The 23,627-nt window shown below is 35.8% G+C and overlaps 1 protein-coding gene across 6 annotated transcripts; it reads left to right on the forward strand.

The window, feature by feature from the left end:
• The first annotated feature begins 48 nt into the window (after positions 1–48).
• Positions 49–23,255, forward strand: inppl1b (inositol polyphosphate phosphatase-like 1b). 6 transcript variants are annotated; one of them, XM_083560503.1, is made up of 28 exons: positions 49–913; positions 989–1,526; positions 2,413–2,476; positions 4,888–5,026; positions 5,819–5,969; positions 6,153–6,296; positions 7,183–7,270; positions 8,595–8,684; positions 8,814–8,936; positions 9,626–9,740; positions 9,869–9,969; positions 10,354–10,456; positions 11,561–11,757; positions 12,062–12,179; positions 12,587–12,683; positions 12,861–12,999; positions 13,181–13,280; positions 14,987–15,075; positions 15,760–15,841; positions 16,667–16,753; positions 17,101–17,208; positions 17,316–17,404; positions 18,524–18,611; positions 18,723–18,878; positions 19,181–19,262; positions 19,419–20,211; positions 21,435–21,550; positions 22,832–23,255. In XM_083560503.1, the coding sequence occupies exons 2-28, from the start codon at positions 1,390–1,392 to the stop codon at positions 22,923–22,925; spliced, it is 3,690 nt and encodes a 1,229-aa protein (XP_083416629.1). In that variant the 5' UTR covers positions 49–913; positions 989–1,389; the 3' UTR covers positions 22,926–23,255. The 6 variants fall into 6 exon arrangements, with proteins under 6 accessions (XP_083416629.1, XP_083416630.1, XP_083416628.1 ...); XM_083560504.1 differs by having other exon boundaries at positions 49–310; positions 974–1,526; XM_083560502.1 differs by having other exon boundaries at positions 49–1,526.
• Positions 23,256–23,627: the final 372 nt, after the last annotated feature.

A 23,627-nucleotide genomic window follows, 5' to 3' on the forward strand; every position in this document is an offset into this window, starting at 1 on the left:
TTTTGTTTGGTGGTTTAGAGCTGTGCAGCACATTTTTGCTGAGTAGGGAGAGGCAGAAAAGCCAGGCAGCTTTAAGTGAGGAAAAAACTCAACACAGTGAAAAAAAGAAAGAAAGAAGAAAAGCGATGAAGGAGGAGCAAGGCTGTGGAAGAACAGAGAGGGAATGATCATATCCATATGGAGGAGGCTGCTCCCACAACTTCCTGAGACCAACCGAAGCAAACAGGGAAAGAGGGAAATGGCACGCTCATAAATGAGATCATAGAAATAGAAAGAAGTGTGTGTTGTATGCACAAACATTGATTTAAAGGTGAGTCAGATATGGTACACTATCTTGTGTCTGTCTGTGTTTGTAAGAACATGTAAGAGCAAACTTTTTTAGCTGTAAAGACTGATACATTGGGTTGGACTTGGTTTCACACACCAGTGATCAAGTAAAGTCACTCGGAGGAATTCTTTCTAAAGTGGTTTTTTTTTTTGCTCTCAACTCTCTTCCTTTTCTGCCATCTGGAGCAATGAAACAGTGAAGCACTTCCTACATCTGCTTAGTGCTTGTGGGGGCTGCTGGCTGCAACCCTGCATCTCTATGGTAGCAATTTTGAGGGCATGAAGACATTGTTTTTATCTTGCACATCTCTTCACATGAAGTCTAGACATGTCTGATATACTGACACTTCTTAACGAACTCTCAGCTGCATTTGACTGCACATCAATGGAGGTTACAGACATCAGCTGAACTTCTCTGAGGGGTTCCTGCCCCTTGTTTTCCTTATAAGGCTAAAAAGACTGAGTGGAAAATCATTTGAATTTTGTGGTGGCTCTACTCTGATGTGCACTTGGATAATTGAACCAGCCTTATTTTTGCTGTGCTCTTAGTTCCTCTTCTTGGATTTGTTTTTAATGCAGGAAATTTGTATAAGGTACAATAGACACTTTTGTTGTAGCATTTACATGAGAGTTGACTGTTTTGCAGACCTTCCAGCCTCAGCTGGCAAACTTTGATCCGGGAGTAAAACAGCAAAAGAAGAAACCTCTCTGAAGATCATCCTCAATCTGAACAAGTGCCAAATCTTCTTACTGAAGGAACCGGTCCTGGAGACACCCTCAGGATTTTGTGCTTTCTGGATAAGCAAACACACTGTATTATGTAAAGGCAGTATTTGGATTCTGTGAAGGTGGATTAGTTTTTTTGGAAGTATTTTGAAGACTTGTATATCTTGCAGGGATGAGAAAATTGTATGTGCTGAGGTCTTTTTTTGACCCTCTCCTTGATCCTTTTTCTGCTTTCCTTGGATCATTTTTTTGGATAGCTACCACTGTTTATCCTGGCAGTTAAACGTTGGATAAAAGTTCTCAGACATTTTTTGTTAGTGGCCTTGTTGAGCCATAATGACGTCTCCAGCATGGTACCACAGGGACATTAGTCGGGTTCAGGCAGAGGAGCTACTGGCTCGTGCCGGGAAGGATGGCAGTTTCTTGGTGCGTGACAGCGAATCTGTGCCTGGTGCCTATGCACTTTGTCTACTGTGAGTAAAACCCACATTTATACTTGCTGGCAATCTCATTTTTATCAGCAACTACCTCACAAGATGCTTTCCTTAGAGTTAAGCTTTAAGTTATGACTCCCTTACTTATATATGATATGATTTCACACATGGCATGTCTCAAAAGTTGTTTAATACAAAAAATATGAGCAGTCATCACACTCACTCCCTTTTCTTCTGGTAGCTGTGCCTCATAAAGTCTGTTTTATATTTATTGTTTATGAAACATACATACTTCAGGACCACGAAAGCTGAAGCTAAGAGAGAACCTCATCAGTTAGCTTTCTGTATAGTTTCCTACAATATGTTGTATATTTCAGTATATAAATAATCAATTTGAAGTTGCTAGTGTAAGTGGAAGTCTTTCCTGATCCCCACTAGATTAGAATAGTTCAGGCTTATAAACTCTTCTTTTCTCCACCTGGCCTCTGGAGGGAAAAACTAAAGTTTAGAGACTGCACTGCTCCCTTTTTTACTCTCCCTTCCAGACACATTCCTGAAGCCTGAGGCCTCCAGCATTCAGTGTTTTTTCCCCTATTTGCTCATTTTTTTATACTCTGTCTCCCCTTTACCCTCTCTTTCATCCTTCTCTTTTTCACTTCCTTTGACTGTCAACAGTACTCAACTCCACTTTCTGCTCATTTCTGTTCTTCTTTTCCTTTACCCATAGCATTTGTGTCTTTTTAATTTAAGAGAGAAAGGCTTAGATTAAAATCCTACCACATGCTCAGCTGTACTTTCATGACCCAAATGTGGCTGAACCACAACACTGTGTGGTATAGCATCAGCCATTCAATGTTTCAGGTTGTATATTCGTTATTTTGACCTTTCTTATCATTGTTTAATAATAATTTTGTGCTGCCTTTAGATTCCAGCGCCATGTTCACACCTACCGCATCCTTCCTGATGCAGATGGGTTGCTGGCTGTTCAGGTGAGGGCATGCATTGTTAGATACTGAGTAAAAAAAACATGGCCCTCATTATTTAGTGTGCTTATGTTTGTACTGTAGTAATTCAGTGGATAGGGTTCTGTTATATATATATATATATATATATATATATATATATATATATATATATATATATATATATATCTTTTTTTTTTTTTTTCCAATCACTATACATTTGTTTCACTGTTGCGGAATATCTTAAATCAAGCACCAAAATCTGCCTATGTACTACACAATGTTGTTGCAGTAGTGTTCGTTGTTTTGTGTGAGTGGTTCCAAATGCATGTCTGGTGAATGACTTCAGTAGTTTTCTGAGTAAATTATGTGTTTCACACAGATTCCTCCAACACCTACACATAGTGCCTGTCCTATACACAATTGCTGGATTGGGTCATTTTGTATGAGCATGTGTGTGGGTTTGTGGGCATTCCTTTAATGGGCTATGAATATTTTGATATAACAATAAAAATGTTAATCTAATATCTAAAGTATTAAACACATAGTTCTGTAAATGAACCCTATACTCTGTTTTACATGAGTTAATCATTTTTATCCATATTGGTTTTTATTATTATTATTATTATTATTATTATTATTATTATTATTATTAAAGGCATATGGAGAAAAACACAAGTTGTAAAAGTAAAACAAAATTGCATGAGCTTTTTTAATAATTCACCTAACACACACATACACACACACACACACACACACACACACACACACACACACACACACACACACACACACACACACATGTTTTACTTTATCATTATGAGGATTTTTCTATTGAAAATTTTTTTTTAAATTATTTATTATTTAATACTATGCATGCATTTAAACCTAACTCTAACCTTAACCTTTATATTAGTTAATAAAAGGACACCATTTGGCTCTTTTAGCTTTTTAAAATAAAACCTATAGCTACAGAATAAAAAATCTTAGTGTGGAATAGTCAGATATTCCTATCTTTGTTTCTTTGTGAGACATTTGGTCTCCACCAACCTATAAAAACATATTACCCTACAACCCCCCTGACACACACACTTTCTCGATTTCTGTCATTGCTGCTTTGTGGTTTATTCTTTCTTTAGAAGTAAGAATAGTTGCTGGTTTCTTGGTTCATTTTGTCTAAGTGGCAGACTTTTTTCCAATCCAGTCTCTCCAACTGTCTCTTTCTGCCCTTTTAATTGTTTTTCAAGAAGCTCTTTTCCTCCAGTCTGGAGAAAAATGCTGCTGTTTGAATAATTTTTTGGCAACAGAAATAGACTAGCTGATTCCAAAATGGTGTTGTCTGCCATACTAGGAACATACAGTTATCTAAAAAAAAAAAAAAAAAAAAAAAAAAAAAAAAAAAATATATATATATATATATATATATATATATATATATATATATATATATATATATATATATATATATATATATATATATATTTATATATATATATATATATATATATATATAAAATAAATAAAAAACAAGTACACTCCCCAGAGAACAAAATGGCAAATAATCATGCTTGTAATGGTCTTAATAACAAATTATTGATCATGAAATCCACAAGAATTCTGTTCTTACACAAGAAATCTGTAAATCCTACATTGCTCTATCAGTCCTGGTTGCATTTATAAGCTGGTAATTGGGTCCTTGACGGGGTTCATCGGGTATAGCATGTAACCAAATAATGACTAATCTTAAAAAAAACCCCACAGAAGATCCTATTTGCAAAATTGTATACACCTTAACAAGTTTTATTAGAATTATACATTTGTGTACAAAAATACGTAAGTGAATGTAGTTATTTCTAGCTTTCCCCCCAACCTTTCACTATGGCAAAAACAAACGAATAAATATGTGCAAAAAAGGTCTCATAGGTATATTTGTTCACAAATATTCTGGATATTTATTCAATATTAAGACCATTAAAAACTCAATTTCTGGCTCATAATTTTGCCCAGCAGTGTAAGTGTTGTGCACTGACACTGAAGTAAAGTTTACACAAATCAAAATGCATTATATTTTTGTGACACTCGCAGACACACTAGCATGCCGATACAATAGATATGCTCAAGCACATACAGTATTTCTTGTAATTTTTTATTGATAATTCAGCAGCAAAATTCATCTCTTGGTGTTAAAGCTTTTTTAAGTGTGGTAAAGAAAAAAACACCCACTGTAGGGTCCTTACTTGTATGAATGCTTCCAGTTTCCATTGCACTGCTCTACTTAATGTTATTGAAATGGTGTGAACTTAGTTTATGTATGTTTGGGGGAAATCAGTATAATATCTTTCTGTTTGTTCAGGTTAATTACTTGTGTCTCTCTTTCTCTCTCCCTCTGTCTGTGTATGTATGTGCATGTGTTTGGGGCCATTTCCTTGTTTTTACAGACCACACAAGGAGTGCAGGTGAACTGTTTCCGAACTCTTGGTGATTTAGTTTTAGGATACCAGCAACCACATAAAGGCCTGGTGATCCCTTTGCTTTATCCAGTAGTACGAGAGATTGAACTAGTGGAGGAGAGCTCAGGTAAGACACACACACACACACACACACACACACACACACACACACACACACACACACACACACACACACACACACACACACACACACACACATTTTTATTGTTGTCTTGGTGAGGATCTTGGCATAATCATTAAAACAGCTACTTAATACCATGCTTATAATTAAACCGTACCATAACGAGAACATTTTTTGCTTACTTTAAGTATTGTAAAAAAATTTAAGATTTAGCAAATTGTCTCAAAAAGTGAAGCATGTAAGATATTTCTTTTATTGGTGTGGCTATTTGGTCACCACCAGGATATGAAAACAACCTTTCCCTTATTTGTATCTGTGTATATGTGTCAGCACTGTCAGATGTGAGCAATCTTGATCAATCTTGATAGAGTCCTCTGCATTTTCATGCATGTTTCATTTGAACAATGCAGTGCTACCATAATCACTACACATAGCGAAGCCAGAGATTATGGCTGTGCTTAAAATAGGAGTGTACACGCTGATGTTACGTATCAGCACAACGTGCAGTCAAAATAATCATAAGAATATTTTGCTATATTTTATATATTTGTTTGTTTAAAGTAAAAATATTATTTTTGGTTGCAATACACTTGTTACTCAGAGATAAAAAAAAACACACAAAAAAACAGGTGATCAGAGTCTGCTAGGAATTTTTTTGAATTTAGAAAATTAAACCCCTGAAAGTTCAGAGAGGAAATATGTCTCAAATGCATAAACAGAACTGTATTCCCAAATCTGTCATTGTGGTTTTCATAATGTTATGTGTTCATGTTGTAGATGGGGATGATGAGAAGCCAGGCTCAGTGTGGAACCCTGTGGCTTCTTCTCCTGCGGCCCAGGCGCCACCTACAGCTCAGTTACCGCCTGCAACTCAAACACCAGCGTCCCAGCTACTGCTGCAGAGATTGCAGGCCATCACTTCAAACAGGTGAACATGTACACATTTATACAATGCACACGCATATATATTATATCATTATTTTCAGCTGGACTTGACATTGAATTCCAGTTATAAATCCAAGTGTTATCACAAAGGTACAAGGAGATGTTCTATACCACAGAGAAGAATGCTATGGCATTACAAATTGTATAACCTTTTTTGTGTGTATAGTAGTGTGACATCTGAGATGGTGACTTTGCTTGGCGAGTACTTGCGTGGTGATGTGACGCTGGATCTGGAGAGTATAAAGAAAGGAGGCTCAGTACTACATTTTCTCCAACGAATCCTCTGCACCACCTGCCATAAACTGCACAGGTACCAAGTCAAGTCAAGTCAGGAGGCTTTTATTGTCATTTCTACTATACACAGTGGAACACAGTAAAAACGAGACAACCCTGGTTCAACACTAAACAACATAGAGCTACAACACAACACGAGCTACGTAAAGTGCATCGAGTGCAACCTAGTGCAAACAGTGAAGACAAAAAACAGGACAGACAGACAGTGCAGACAGACAACACAAGACAAGACACAAAACCCGAGATTGTGCCGACCAGTAAACCTACTGTATACTTTGATTATACAGTACTGTGCGAGGATAACTGTAAAAAACTTCAGTTTTCAGTCATAAATTTTGACTTTGTCATCGTAGTTGTAAGTGACAATGGCATTGCATGTGTGCATGTGTACTTACTCAATATGCATATATATGATCTGTAAAAACAAATTTCACTAACCACTATTGAAACAATAGGCACATTAAATAAATGTAAAAAAAATCGTCTATATAGATGTATCTGGACACCTAAAAACAACGCCTATGATGGCCTTTCCCAAAATCATCTTACACGGTTGGAAACCCAAAATACAAAAATTATGCTTTTAAATGCTGTAACAGCATTGATGAATTTAATCTATCCACTTTTGGCTTATAGTTCAGAATACATTAGGGCCAAGCTGATAATGCATTTTGAGTTACATGTATTTGTTATTTATGTTTGGATTAAACCAATTCAACTAAAGTATCCAGACATTACATAGATATTAAATCTTAGTTTGTGCTTGGTGTGTAGCTTAGTTGGTGAGTTTTAGATTTTTACTAATAAAATCTCAGAACATAAAAGCTATAATTCATACCCCCAAAACCTTCTACTGCTATAATATACAGTAAAACAGTAGAAATGTCTTGTTGCATCTACAGTGAGATTGATCAGACGATGTCCAGTTTGGAGACCCTGGCTAAAGTCTTTGACCATCCCAGTTGTCTCTTGACTAGCCCTAAAATCCAGGTAAGCCATATTATCTATATTTAAAATAACCTCTGACTTGAAACAATGTACAGTCTGCAAAAAAATACTATTTATTTAGTTTTGGAATATTACTTAAAATGCATAAAATGGCATTTTAGTACTTTAGTACTTAATTTAAATATATTATTAAAGACAGAGTGCCTAAGTCTTATCTTAGATGACTGTGGTCATCACCCATTTGTATCAAATTACCTCAGATATTTCCCTATTTAAACATGTGAATTTGCAAAGGGAAATATCTAACTTTAGTAACTAGCTTTCGATGCACTGATCTAAAGAGACTTATTTACCTCAGAAGTGACACAGAACTGAGCCACTTTTTAATTACAATTGCCAGCGTAAGTGTAGATATACCTGTAATTTACAACCCCAAAAAGTATAAATATATAACAACTGACCGCAAGTAAAGCTTTACGCCATAATTATATTCTCACTACTGTAACAGGAAGCTTAAATATAGCCCAAGTTAAAATATCTTTATTATGTGCCATTTTGTGATTGTCACACAATGTCAGTTTCTGATTTTTACTTACTGTTTGCCTTTCCAAGTGCAGTGCCTATGCATTGCAATGTAATTGCAATATTAATTATACAGATTTTCAGAATAACCCACAGAAACTCATGAAGATTATATTAAGTTTTGGATGAAGTACACAAACCAATCTAAAATATTACTTCAGTAAAAGTAAAAGTGCTCCCTTTAAACTTTCACTAGAGTAAAAGTACAAAAGTATTTGCCTTTGAATGTACTTCAGTATCCAAAATACTATGATTTATTATGGCTATAATGTCCTATTATTATTTTTGTCCTAAAACTGTTGCTTAATCAACTCAGTTTATGTGAAAAGACTCTGGTGTTACTCTTAGCACACCAATTTATTAATAGAATGATATTAATGAGTCAAACTCTGATTGATATAAATTAAATTTATCAACTCAACTAGTGCAAATAAGGCCAGTCAAAATGTTCTGCATGCTGTTGAACTGACGCTGAACTGTATGTTGGTGCTAAGTAGATACCACTAAGTGGCAATCAAAACAAGTTCAAAACAGAGAGTGTGCTCTGCCCTGATTGTTAACTTGCTGTGTGCTGGACCAGCTGAGTTTGTGTCCACTCATAAACAAAAAGGAACAACTGATTTCGGAAAATGTAGTTGAGTAAAAAAGATATTTTAATTTGAATTAAGTGACGTTAAAGTAAAAGTTGACTCAAGTACAGTAATGAATTCTATTTACTTCATTAGTGTCCACCACTGATTAAACATATTACTTATTGTTTATTACATGTTACTTTTTTTTGTAGAATATGGGAAAGGGTCCAGAGGATAACCTTGATACTCTACTCTACAAAATAACAACGTTGGTCAACCTGCTATCTTCTCTAGAGAAGAGGGTATACAAAACACTTCATCTTAAAAAGTCTTGATTCACACATGCTGCATTACTTATTCTTCATAAGAAGTGTTTCCATTTTATTTCCAAACTTTATTTTGTTTTTCTAAACTGTGCCATGATTTTACAGGTCCTCACAGCACTCCAAGAGGCTGTGACTAATCACAACCTTTCTATGCAGCCAGCATCTGTCCCTGAGCCTGTATTACCTGTAAAATCACCTGCCAAAGTCGTCCCTGTGCACAGCTTTCAGGTAAATTATTGTACCTTCTTCACTAGCATAGCTGTACAGGCTCTCCAGAGACCTATGACAGTGGACTAACTAGGTTAACATATGGCTTTATTGAAACAAGAAGCTAGAGTGGGGCAAAATATTAATCCGCATGCATGGAATACACCAATGTGGCTACCCTGTATGTGTATGCCCTGAGTAGGATCTCCATTGGAACTTAAAGACATGCATTGCTAGCTACAGAAAGTGCTTATACAAAATGACATTATTAGTTATGCATTATAGCTACCATTAAAATGGAATTGTATCAAGGACAATAAAGGCTACAAAACTAAACAAAGCAAAATATCTGGGTTTGTGCTAATTAGCAAGAATTGCATGTTCTTGAATGATGTTACATATTGGCAAGCATCACCATAGGACGGAGAAGTAATTATCTTTCAAATTTCCTGGATTTGTTGTTCAATGTTATTTACCAGAGGTGTTTCTTATTTAAAAAGGGTGTTCTCTTAGCATTCAAATGTGTGTAACAGAGTGAGATTCACTTTCACATAATGATACTGTTAACCACAGTGACACTTCTTCTGTTTCTACTACTGTCACTATTGCTACTACTACTAATATTTACAATAATAATGTCCTACAGCATGAAACATAGTCACCCATTGGCTACACCAATAAGTATACATTATATTGTGTATTTTATTTAGGTGAAGGTGGTCAGGTATGGAAGGCAGATGGTGTCAGTTGATGTGGACAATGGTGTGCTGCTCTTTGACAGGAAGACTGGCTCATTAGGCATAGAGACCATTACACATGACAGGAGTAAGTTTGCCTGTATCACTGCAGAACTAAATAAATCATACAGTCTGCTTGCAAATAATATTATATTATACGACCAAAATATTGTGCTATATTACAATAACTGTACTAATGTACCATTTTGTTGTCAGTTGTGCAACTGGTAAAGCTTCAGAGCAGCCCAGCTAAGCTGAGGATGGTGTTGGACAGTCATCACAAGCCTCCAAGAGAGCTACTGTTTGAGAGCTTTAAGGTTAGTCTAAAGCGGATTAGGTAATGAATAGAACAGGACAGGACAGAAAATAATCAATGGTGTGACATAAAGGTCCTAAAATGTATAATTCCTCTAATGCCCCAGAAATGTGCCAATGTAACCATTTTTGCATTAATTAAAGAAATAAAAATATTTTTTATCTGTTTATAGTGGCATTTAATTTTCTATACAAATGTATTCTTATAATGTATATGCCTGTTTTGACTTAAAAAGAGTTAATCCCTCAGTTTCCTCAGCAAGTTATTAAAAGCAAAACATAGCTCGTCGTGGTGCAGAGAAATGTAGAGGGAAAAAGACGGACAAAACAGAATTTCCATTAATAGTTATGAACAATATATTTACATGTTATCATCCTCCCTGCAGAAAAGAGAGGCCTTTTGCCAGCTTCTGCAGCTGATGAAAAGCACAAATTCCCAACAGAATGAGCCTGATGCCATCTCTGTTTTTGTGGGCACGTGGAACATGGGTAACGCAATAAATTTTTTATAAAACTTTGTATATAGTGCTTAAAAATGAAACTATGAGGTTACAAGCTTATGCAATATTCAAAGCTGTAATTTCCATTAATTTCCAAAAATTAAGGTACAGGAATGTACCTAAAATAGTGCCAAAGCTTTCTCGCTTTTTGCAATGTACCTCGGGACTTATTTGTACCTCTTAAAGAACATTTATTAAAATTAGTTACAAAATAGTTGATAGTTAGTTAAAATTGGTAACAATTGTGCACAGAATGTCAGTGAAATGCTATGGGAAAATATCAGAATGTAATTTTAATCCATACCAAGACACAAAGGCACATTTCTATCACTAGGGGTGATAAATGAGAAGGTACAAAAATGTACCAATGTTCAGAGGTACAGCTGGAGCGACAAAGCATTTGTACTCTTTTAGGTACATTCCTGTATCTTGATTTTTCTGTGTGTATGGCAATTCTGGTTGGAGTAAGTTCATGTAAAATTCAGACAAATTTAGAGAGTCCTCTGTAACCTTTCCTTTAATTTGTTGTCCAAGCACAAAAGTTTTGTGGGCACCAGATTGTTATACTACATTTCTCTTTTTCTTCTGCTTCTCCTGCTAGCATCACCTACCGGTCAAAAGTAAAAATTACCTGCTAAGAACGGTTACATCTAACTGCCACAAGTGCTACTCCTCCTCCTCCAAATTTTGTCCAATCTTTCCCAGATTTACTTCACATCTGTGACTATCTGCATCTTTTTGACCCTCTGATGCACATATGTTTATCTAGACCTTCCTTCCTACAGCCGGTAAACTCCACCAGAGTCTATAGTCCAAATGTACACATCATATTCTGGCTCAGCTTTTTTTTTTTTTTGTGTCAATGCTCAGGCAACAACTGTAGCACATCTATGACTGTACGGCTCACAGAGTCTCTCAAACAACAAAAAAAACCCATCTTTTACTATGAATTAAGTATATTGTTAGTTTGCATGTCTATATTGTTGTTTACTTTTAATGCCAAACCCTTTGAACCATGTATATAATACCTTATAGACAAAAGTAATCTTCCTGAAAAAGTGAAAATCAGTTTATTATTGATGTACCTTTGTAGGTGGCTCTCCTCCTCCACCTTCTCTACAGTCTTGGGCTACATGCTGTGGTTTGGGGCTAACTCCTGATGACTCCATTGCTTGCCTGCCTCATGATATTTATGCATTTGGCACCCAGGACAATCCTCAAGGAGAAAAGGAGTGGGCTGAGCATATCAGAGCCACGCTCAAAAACGCTACACATATGGACTATAAACAAGTGAGCTTTTTTTGAATTATTATTATTATTATTATTATTATTATTATTATTATTATTATTATTATTATTATCAAAGTGGTTGTTGTTGTTGTTGTTGTTGTTGTTTTTATTATATTATTATTACAATGATTATATATTATATACATAATAATAATAATTATAATAATAAATAATTTAATTTAATATAATAATAATAATAATAATTATTGTTGTTGTTCTCATTAATAATAATAATTACTACTACTACTACTATTACTATTATAACATTTGTTTTGAGCCTGTGCTGTATGTAAATGTCCTGTAGGTGGCACTGCAGTCTCTGTGGAACATCAGACTGGCTGTGTTTGTAAAACCAGAGCATGCGGGACGAATCAGCCAAGTAAACAATGCAAGTGTAAAGACAGGCCTCGGGAATACACTTGGTACAAAACTTTCATTAAGTATTTGATCGATCTCTCTCTCTCTCTCTCTCTCTCTCTCTCTCTCTCTCTCTCTCTCTCTCTCTCTCTCTCTCTCTCTCTCTCTCTCTCCACCCCCCCAACACACACACACACACACACACACACACACACACACACACAGACACAGACACATGTCCTACACCCAAATATCGAACAAGTTAAGGAGGCAAACTAATCATTAAGCTTATGTTAGTATATGTAGACAACACTCAAGATAGCATGAGTAGCACAGAGTTAGTAACAAATGCCAATGATAACTTAAAATCGGTTACAAACATTTCGGCACTATTAATTAAACAAACAAAAAAATCTATCACAACCATTGTATTATTAGTTTAACTTATGGATTTTTTTTTTAATGTTTGCAGGAAACAAAGGAGCCATAGGGATATCGTTCCTTTTTAATGGCACGTCCATGGGCTTTGTGAACTGTCATTTGACCTCTGGCCGTGAAAAAGCACTTCGGTATGCACCCACACCCACAACCACACACTCGATTGACAGAACTCTTAAAAATAGATCTCAGCAGTTTTTGTTAACTTCCCTTTCTATTCAGCACTTACTGACTGCATCATGTTTTTTCTTCTGCAACTCACCCTTCTTGCCTTTCTTGACTGCTAAATTTCTCTTCCCCACTTTTAGGAGGAACCAGAACTTTCAAGACATCCTCAGACTGCTATCACTGGGGGACCGGCAGCTTGCTGCTTTTGATGTTAGCCTGCGCTTTACCCATCTTTTTTGGTGTGGTGACTTGAACTATCGCTTGGACCTTGATGTTGAGGTCACATACACTTTCTGTCATCACCCTATTTGCATTCCACATTGTTTTTATTTTATTTAATCACGGATGTAATGTCTGTGCTCAGCATTCTATCAGATTATTTTAATCTTTTCGTGTACCCTTATTTTTTGTGTTATATTTCAGAGATCAATGTCTGATTTAATGTCTTTTTCTTATGCAGGACATTTTAAGGCATGTGTCAAAGCGGGAGTTTGACGAGCTGATGTATGCAGACCAGCTGACCAGAGAGCGCCATAAGAGAAAAGCCTTCTTTAACTTCAGTATGAACCATCTGCATTCGTGCCTTATCCTAGACACCAGTTATGCTTGACTGTTTTATGCTCTTTAAGTATCAAGAACTGAATTTGCAACAAGTTTAGAAAGTCTCAAACGCATTTTATTATAAATTTTATTATAAAAAGTTATAACATTTATAAAATTTGTCAGGCAATAATGTGTCGTTCAGTTTGTCACATCTGACGACCAAAGCCCCTCTAAATGCCTCACAACATAATGTGCATTGTCTATGCCTGATGATCTCATCTTAATAATCCAAAGGAGCTGCAACACTTTTTTTTTCATTCTTTCCTTTTATTTGGTGCAGTACATAATTTTTTTACTGTAGGTATTTACAACATAATATCATGTTGATGGAGAAGTATAGAGAAGGACAGAAGGAGCTGCATTGTGTATTTGTGGATTTAGAGAAAGCGTACGACAGGGTGCCGAGAGAGGAGTTGTGGTATTGTATGAGGAAGTCAGGTGTGTCAGAGAAGTATGTGAGGGTGGTGCAGGACATGTATGAGGACAGTGTGACGGCAGTGAAGTGTGCAGTAGGTACGACAGACTGGTTCAGGGTGAAGGTTGGACTGCATCAAGGATCGGCCCTGAGCCCTTTCCTGTTTGCAGTGGTGATGGACAGGTTGACGGACGAGGTCAGACAGGAGTCTCCCTGGACTATGATGTTTGCAGATGATATTGTGATTTGTGGTGAGAGTAGAGAGCAGGTTGAGAAGAGCCTGGAGAGGTGGAGATATGCGCTTGAGAGAAGGGGAATGAAAGTCAGTAGGAGTAAGACCAGAGTACATGTGTGTGAATGAGAGGGAGGGCAGTGGAGTGATGCGGTTGCAGGGAGAAGAGGTGGAGAAGGTGGAGGAGTTCAGGTACCTGGGGTCAACAGTGCAAAGTAATGGAGAGTGTGTTAGAGAAGTAAAGAAAAGAGTGCAGGCAGGGTGGAGTGGGTGGAGAAGAGTGACAGGAGTGATTTGTGATAGTAGGGTATCTGCAAGAATGAAAGGGAAAGTTTATAGGACTGTGGTGAGACCTGCGATGTTGTATGGTTTAGAGACAGTGGCATTGAGTAAAAGACAGGAGGTGGAGCTGGAGGTAGCAGAGCTGAAGATGTTGAGGTTTTCGTTGGGAGTGACGAGGATGGACAAGATTAGAAATGAGTTTATTAGAGGGACAGCACATGTAGGATGTTTTGGTGACAAGGTGAGGGAGGCGAGATTGAGATGGTTTGGACATGTGCAGAGAAGGGACATGAATTATATTGGTAGAAAAATGCTGAAGATGGAGCCACTAGGTAGGAGGAAAAGAGGAAGGCCAAGGAGGAGGTTCATGGATGTGGTGAGGGAAGACATGCAGGTAGTTGGTGTGAAAGAGGCAGATGTAGAGGACAGGGTGGTATGGAGACGGATGATCCGCTGTGGCGACCCCTAATGGGAGCAGCCGAAAGAAGAAGAAGAAGAAGATTTACAACATAATATCAGTCAAATAATTTAGCTAAAAAATGTTTTCATTAAAGTTATAAAGCTGATTTTAAAACAGATATAAGCTGGTGGAAACAATAGCCACTGAAATATTAAATTGTGTATGCATATTTTGTACTCATATGATTTTAGTAATAGTGCTGGTGATTGTATTTGAGATTTAAGATACACGTTTTCCCTGACTTCATATTTTCTTTCTTGTGCTTAATTTTAAGAGGAAGAAAAGATCACATTTCCACCCACTTACCGGTATGAGCGGGGCTCCCGAGATTGCTACCTTTGGCAGAAATACAAGACCAGTGGGGTAGAGATCTCTTTATGATCTAATTTAAGTTTAAAAGTCTACTTATGTTTAATGTCTACTTATGACAAATGGCACACTTTTCAGATATTGCTTATTTAAATATTTACATATGTTAACATATAAACACACAAATATCTACTGCATGCAATTAGATGGTTATATATAACATGTCAACCTATTTTATAGAAACTTTCCACCCAAATGGAAAATAAGGAGTAGTATGAATGGCTTTACATATGACCACATTTGAATCAGGACAGAATTTTGCAGATTTGTTACCAACTTCTCAATATCTCAAAATGTTTTAAAATGGTAAATGTTGAACACTATTTTTAGTCTTCTAAGAGAGGTTCAGGGTCATGCTAATTCAGCTGTGACCTCTGAGTTTGGGCTGAGCAAAGTGTTAGATTACAACATCAGATGCTGTACTCTGTTTGATGATAATAGCATACTGTATGAATTGTCATAAAACTTGGAGCCTTATCCATATAAACACACACATGTATATGTATATATGCATAAACACACACACACACACACACACACACACACACACACACACACACATACATACATATATATATATATATATATATATATATATATATATATATATATATATATATATATATATATATATATATACACGTATATTTATTAATTATAAGTTCTGTCTGTTCTCAGGTGCGGGTGAATGGGCCTTCCTGGTGTGATCGTGTCCTGTGGAAATCCTATCCAGAGACTTACAACACCTGTACTTCATATGGTGTGAATGATACTCTTGAATTGCATGCTGCACAATAATAATAATAATAATAATAATAATAATAATAATAATAATAATAATAATAATAATAATAATAATAATAATAATAATAATAAATATGTATACTGTCACAATTTTTATGATTTCTGTCAAGTTGTACTAAGATTTTAGTTTTAGGTTTTTAAGCTTTAGATTTTTTGAAGGTGGGGGTATTTTTTTAATTATACAAAACACAAATTACTTTATCTAGTAATTCTTTAAAAAAAAACTTAATCATAGAAAATATTTAAAAAAATTGACAACCAACTAATTCTGATGAACAGTGTTAATATCGATTGTGTAAAAAAAAATCATGTAATGAAGCAATGGATGTGTAATTACAATTTTTACTTTTATGAGAACAACACTTAAATAGTTTCAGTAACTTTTCTCAATGATCAGCACAAGAACTAAAAAAAGTTTTCCTAGGATATGTTGCAGTATATGTATATGCAGACACCACAAGACTGGTCTGTGGTCCTCCATCAGAGTCATATCCTGCCTGACTTGTAATTTTAAAAACAAACAGCCATATCATTTGGCCACATCAGCAAAATCACTGAACAATAACAATACAAAGAATGGCTTCAAGTTTTTAAACCGAACTATAAAGGGTTCAGCTACAACTATCTGAAACCCGAAAATATACAGTACATTAAGTAACGGCATTAAATTAGTATTTAATTGTTAACGTGTAAGTCCGCAAAACCCACTGCAAGATTCATAAATGTGTTAAGTCCTGACATGTTTCATTGTGGAATTGGTCATATTTTTTATTTTCCCTAGGTTGTACTGATGACATTTTTACAAGCGATCACTCTCCTGTTTTTGCTACGTTTCAAATCAGTGTGGCTGCACAGATCCCTAAACCAGGTCTGTAAATAATGTGACATTTCTGCTTTATCTTGCATCCAGTTTGTTGCAGTCATGTCATGGGTTGCTAAACACTTATTTGCTCGAATGATGGACATGCATTAATTTTTAAAGCAATTAATAATTAGTCATAATTAATACTAATAATGATCATCGGATGTGAGACAGATGTTATCTGTACAAGTTCAATAAATCACTACTACTTCTTTATCTGTGGACATGGACACATTAATCTTTATATCATATAGTGGTTCTGGAAAAGTATCTTTGTTAGTATGTTGTAATGGATTTGTCATACGCAAAACATATCAAACATGACAAACATACCTTTTCTGCTTTGGAGCTAGACTCATGTTTGGATCGAACGTGGATTGAATTAGGGACAGTTGAGGCCATAGTGAGGACTGCCAGCAAGGCCAAGTTCTTTATCGAGTTTCATTCTCGATGTCTTGAAGGTAAGTTTTTACACAGGAAACCTTGTGGTGTTGTGTCCTGAATTGTTCGTGTCTCATAATGTGCATATAATAATTTCATGTTTTCATTTTGTTCTTTTCCTTTGTAGAGGCACGCCGTTCAGCAGAAAATGACTCACAGAGCTGTGATGTGCCGGGGTTCCTCAAAATGAGCTGGTCTTCAAAACAGCTCCCCAAGGTTTCAGTATAAATCATTATCAAATTATGTGTTTTGATCTGAGAAAAAAATAAAGAATGTGTAGTTTCCAAAAAATGGCAACATAGTTTACAGTCTTGGAAATACAGTATAGAGAAATACATATAGTGTTTATAGTATAGATAGTTGGGTCCATTCGGACAGCAACTAAATATTTTTATATTTTGTCTCTGTATAGCAAAAAAACATTATTTAAAATTAAGCAATCAAGGTGTGATTAAAGTAATGACTTCAAGACCTAATTAGGCACTTAATTGATAATAAGCTTAATGGTCAGGTGTGGCCTGTTTACTGCTTATTGTTGATAACATGTGTTGAATTTGCATTAATTAATGGGAACTCTCACTATGCAGTCCAAATAGTTGTTAATGCAAGTGAACGAGGCCATCAGTAGGCAGAAAAAGACAAAACAGTACCTATCAGAAAGATAGCAGAAAAGAAGGAAAGCAATGATGAGCTGAGCAACACAAGAAGCCCTGAAAGACCACAGAAGTCAACTAAAGCAAAATTATTTTTCTTTGGTAAAGGAAATATCCTTTCACAGTCCAAGCAAATACCCTCTGGAAGAGTGAGGCATATCATTGTAAAAGACTACAATTGAGAGTTATTTTTAAGTGTAAATACGGAAATTACATCAAACCACTGCCAACACGCACAAACAGAAAGGCTGATAGAAATAAAAGATATTACTGCTAAAATACATTGAACAAAGCTTGCCCATGTCTGCACAGATCCTTTGGACAGATAAAAGCAAGATTGAAAAATGGTACTTCACTGTATAGAAAGATAGTGACACAAAATGTACTGTAAAACCAAACCCAAGAGCTTTTTTAAACAAATATTAATATAAATCCTCAAATCAGTCACCTAACTAAACCCCTAAATCTGAAAGTCTAAACCCCATTCATATATTTATTGTTTCATTAACTTGACAGAATTAACATTTAAATATATTTTGTTGGTTTTATTGTTCAAATATTTATAAACCTGACTGTATGATCAACATTTTATGAGATAGTTCAGGTCTGTATTAGTGTTAAAACAAAACAAAACTGAACAAAACAAAACAGCAACTGTTAAACCAGAATTCTTTTTCTCCAGCTTCAGCCTTTTATCTCAGATATAGAGTACATTCGGGACCAACACTTACTCCTATCTGTAAAGTCATGTGATGGATTTGAGTCTTATGGTATGTTGTAAACTCTTTTTTTCCTCATGTGTGATAGAATATGTTTGATAATCAGTACATATCAGATGAATGTTTGCAGTAATGAGTGACATGGTATACACTCTATTCCAGGTGAATGCTGTGTGGCTCTGCAGTCTGTAGTGGTCAATAACTCAGAGTCATTTGAAACATGCCTGACCCACAGGGGTGAGGAGATGGGTTCCATCCGAGGCCAAATCAAGGTCTACATACCATTGAACAAGTACCGGTCGCGGGAGAGGAACTTTGGTGAGGCTCAACTCTTCGTTATTTCTTTTTAGGTATCTATAGCTTCATAATATTTGCCCTAGTCATGCAGTGTCCCCTGTGGCTCTTCTGCTTTTGGTTCCTGTGTTGGTCGTCCCTTCTTTTTTGTCATTTGTTATTCCTTCCTCTTTTGGCTTCCTGATAAGAGACCTTACCCAGATGCATATTGGGGCCATAAGAAACTGAGTGGGACTGAGCCATTCTTATCCTCCACCCCAGAAAACTACATTATTTCATTATTATTATTTCTGGTTTGAAATCCGTGTTATTTTTGCCCACTACAGAATGGATCTGTATTGAAAAAGAAGAAAGGGGATTAGTTAACAACCCCTGGTCTCCCCCACCCGCCCGTGCCCCCCACAATCGGTGAGTAATATACAGTATGCCTTCTTGTTTTCTGTAAATAGGAAGTGAAACCGTTAACCATAAGCATTTTTCTATCACATGGATTTTATTTTCGGAGAGTTGGAATAACTGATAATTTACTCAGGTTTCAATTCAGTTTATCTGAATCTCTTCCAGTATGTCATCATCCACCCACACAGTGACTCCTAGTAGCTACACAAACCCAGCCTACTTTATGTTTGAGGGCATTCCTGTGTTGCGCCAGGTAGAGGAAGACCCCTCACTTAAACAACCCAATGTAGTGTGGGCCAAAGACTCTGTGATTCAACTTCCTAAAGTAACTGGAGCGCATAGCCATGACTGTAGAGCTGCCCGCAGGTCTGACTTCACGGAAATTGAAATCCCTGGATCCTTGCCACCTTACACACCACCTTGTGACCGCCCAACTCACATTACTCCTCATCCAACTTCCTCATACCAACTTTTCCCTGGACCAGACTTGTCAAATCCTTCCCAAATCCAGATGAACAAGACTTCAAGTCCTTCATTTCAGTCACAAATTCAAAGGCCTAGCATAACTCAGGAATCAATATTACCTACTAAAACATTACAAAATGCCACTATAAACAGTTCAGTCTTTACACAGGATGTGCATGGGCCAGTTAAGAAGGACTGTTCCAGGTTTCACCAGGAGCGACCAATACCAGTGCGTAATGGACCAAAGCTTTACCCATACATGTCCACTAGAGTTTCTCACTCCAAAGCATCAGCTTCCTGGGTCATGGATCAGACACCTGCAGCTTCAGGAGATAACTCACTAACTGCTCTACAGATTGCAAAATCACTGAGTGAAGTGGACTTTCTGCCTGCGTGCAAGAAGTACCCCTCCAACCAAAGGTCTGCTCTACCTAGGCATTATGGGTATGATTATGCCATAGCCCCTGAAACTAGTTTCTGCTTGGAGAAAGAGGTGAGTTCAAAGAAAACGTATGCATAAGAAACTTGTAATAAGAAGCACTTATTAAGTACAGACTACATGTTTCACTTACTAATTGCAAAGATATATGTCATTAAATTGACTTAAATTGAAGCCTTTTAAATTCAGTGCATAGAGAACTTATTTCAGCAACAGGTAGCCAACGACACAAATACCTCTGTCTTTGCATATCAACATTTACACTCAAACTAAACATTACTCACCAACATCTGGAATTCATTCTTTATCCTCTAAAAAAATAAATAAAAAATAGATTAGAATCTAGCATCAGACTGTAAGATCTGCTGCTTGAATAGAAGGCCCTGAGGTCCAAACATGCCTTTTGGGTCTCTAACAATAAAGGCAACTTTATAACATAATAGTAACCCCTTATTCAAAAAGTGCACACTATAGTGTAATCTTTTAATTATTAAAATTACTATGGATAGAAGGCATACATGAGATTAATATAGCATTATATTAGATAAACAATGGCAACAAGATAAAATAAACATGGAGGAGGCTCTCATATGTGTGGGCAATATGAAAGATATATATAACATAAAAATTTTAATAATAAGACATTTATATGATGCATCATATGTATCACCTAGGTTTGCTAAAACATGAAATGCAATATTACTCATCAGAATATCATTATTAATATGGTGTACTAAGTTCAAAATGTACCATCTTTATTTATTACTTTCAACTTTTACCCATCCAGAACCCATTCCATGCACCATGTGGAATTACATTTAAAGGAAAAGTTGAGTTTAGGGGAATAGAAATCTATGTACAATCTGTGTGTTGACAGTGTGTTGTGTGTCCGATGTTGACTTTTATATTTTTTGTATTTTGTATTTAATTATATGCTTAAATTCTGTACAGCACTTTGGCCAACAGCTGTTGTTTTTAAATGTGCTTTATAAATAAATTTGACTTGACTTTGACTTGACTTGACTTGACTATGAGAACAGGTAGTGTTATGGTGATGTCACTATATTATCACTTAAATAGTAAACAGCTAGATGTTGTTTTAACATCTATTATGCTTAGAATAAATATCAGCACCAACAGTGTGGCCTATTAGCACTTATGATACTTTAGTAAAATAAAGAGTAGAGACTTTGACATCTAAAATTATTAGGTTATGTTATAATATAGTTATACGTTGTGGTGTAAACTGATAATAGCATGTGTTTTGTTGTGTTAAGGTGTCAGTCCTGCATGGAGCTCCAGAGACGGTACGAGAGCTGCTCAGTAGTCTGGGGCTGCAGCGCTATACACTGGGACTCAGTTTAAATGGCTGGAATGACCTGGATTACTTCAGGTAACATGATTGCACTGATGGGAGATTTCAGACAAAGTAAAAATAAGGTTATGTTTAATCGATGTGATTTCTTCTCATTAAAAATGTTTTTTGTAAACTTCAAAAAGTGGTTACAAAATTTTTCAAGCTTTTACTTTTACTTTCACTAAGGAACACTTGATAGATTCATGGTATTATCTAAGATGCAGCGAATATTATAGATGCCATTATTAGACTGTATGTATTGTTTTTAACATAACTCAACCTAAACACTATTCTATCTGCAGCTGTTATCGACTCTCTAAACTGTTAAGTGCCATGTTAATGAGAGTAAAATTTTATTGTTCACATCAGTATGACTGTCACATTTACTAAATGCCTGGTGAAATGGCAACAAAAAAAATGTATGTAATGTAAAACTTTTTTAACATGTCTTTTAGCTAGGCCGGCTTATGTTATTAAATTAGCTAACCAACAATGGCAATTTTGTGCTATATTGTGATCTTGCAGCACCGTGACTGTAAATTACCAGTGCCGTGTATAACTCGATTCATTCTGCAAGATCAGATTCTGCATACAGAACAAAGCTGATATTATCAAGCTACGCTCTAATGTAGCTCTAATGTAGTCTAACGGCTAATACACAAGGACTTGTTTGAAGGAGGACGGCTTCTTTTCTCTCATTGTGCTGCTTGTACAAGGCTGATTATTGCAAACTATCTGGCTCATAGATAGATGCTTTCAAGCGTGATGATGCATCTGAGTTGGTGTATGAAATATCTGATAAAAATTTCCCATCAATTTGAACTCGACAGTTTTAACTGTGAATTACTATACAGTAAATAAAAAAATTGTTAATGTGACTCGCAGCAGCTCAGAGACGTCATGATTTATAGTCGTTTCTTTATTTATATTACCCACTCCTATGAAATGATCCAACATACTAAAAAATGAAAATAATAATGATAATAATAATGATGTGGATTTATTAATTTCTAAATATCTGTTTTCTTAAATATTTTTCTTACTGTTTGTACTCATTTATTATTTTTGAATAACTGCATTTATATGTTTATTTATATAGATTTTGTTTTTGTATTTCATTGTTTTATGATAATAGGTCAGAATAAGTCACAGTCATTTGTTGACTTTATATTTTAATAAAATCTTTTGCCAGATCTAGGTCATCGTATATAGCATATCTAGTTTTATTGCTTTTTTCTGGACTTAAAATATCTCCAGGGTCAGGAATAAGTTGTTTTCCAGTAGTGCTGATGTGTATGCTTTTTCTCTCCTCTACAGTGGAATTACTGAGGAGGATCTGCGAGCTTCTGGTGTAACAAACCCATCTCATCGCAGGAGAATCCTGGAGAATTTGCCCAAGATTTGGGATTGAACTCTTTTATATTCCTTTCCTTGTCTCTTAGTCTTAGTAATGATGTACATATCTTTGCTTTGTTTGTGTCAGACTTCACTATTGCTTCAGCTGCCACCCAACTGAACTTTCATGCTCTGCCATTCCATCTTTGTTATTTACTTTGTGTAAAGCAGTTACGTAAATTATATTCATTTTGCATTTAAGAGGATTTGATCATTTGATCATGATTCAGCTTTTGTGTCAATAAAAGAGTATGAATGTGGTCAAACTTGTGACTGTGGTACAGCTAAACCAAACATGGGTGCTAGATAAACTGTAATTGCTAAATAAACACAATTATACCCAGTTTATTCAGTGTGTTGAAAATTCATTGGCAGCCTGGGAAAATAACCATGCACTACCTGGATGGAAGCGTTGTACTAGTACATTTAAATATGTAAAGGGTGTATCTCAAAATGGACGTGTCAGTTAAAACCAGATAGTAAATTGTCATCCTGTTTGCTTTGACTTCATATAAAACTATAAAACTATGCAACCCAACTGCATTGTTCTAATTTTTTTATGATATGTTAAGGATAAGGATTAAGGATTCTGTTCCCTGATCTGACTTAACCTAACAACTCCACTTTTGGGACTTGTGTAATCAATTAAATTAAATATTAGTTACTTAATCCAAAAGCAAAAATACTAAATGTAAACTAATTTTTAACTCGGTAATTT

This window comes from Silurus aristotelis (genome assembly GCF_946808225.1).
Source record: "Silurus aristotelis genome assembly, chromosome: 14".
Taxonomy (NCBI): Eukaryota; Metazoa; Chordata; class Actinopteri; order Siluriformes; family Siluridae; genus Silurus; species Silurus aristotelis.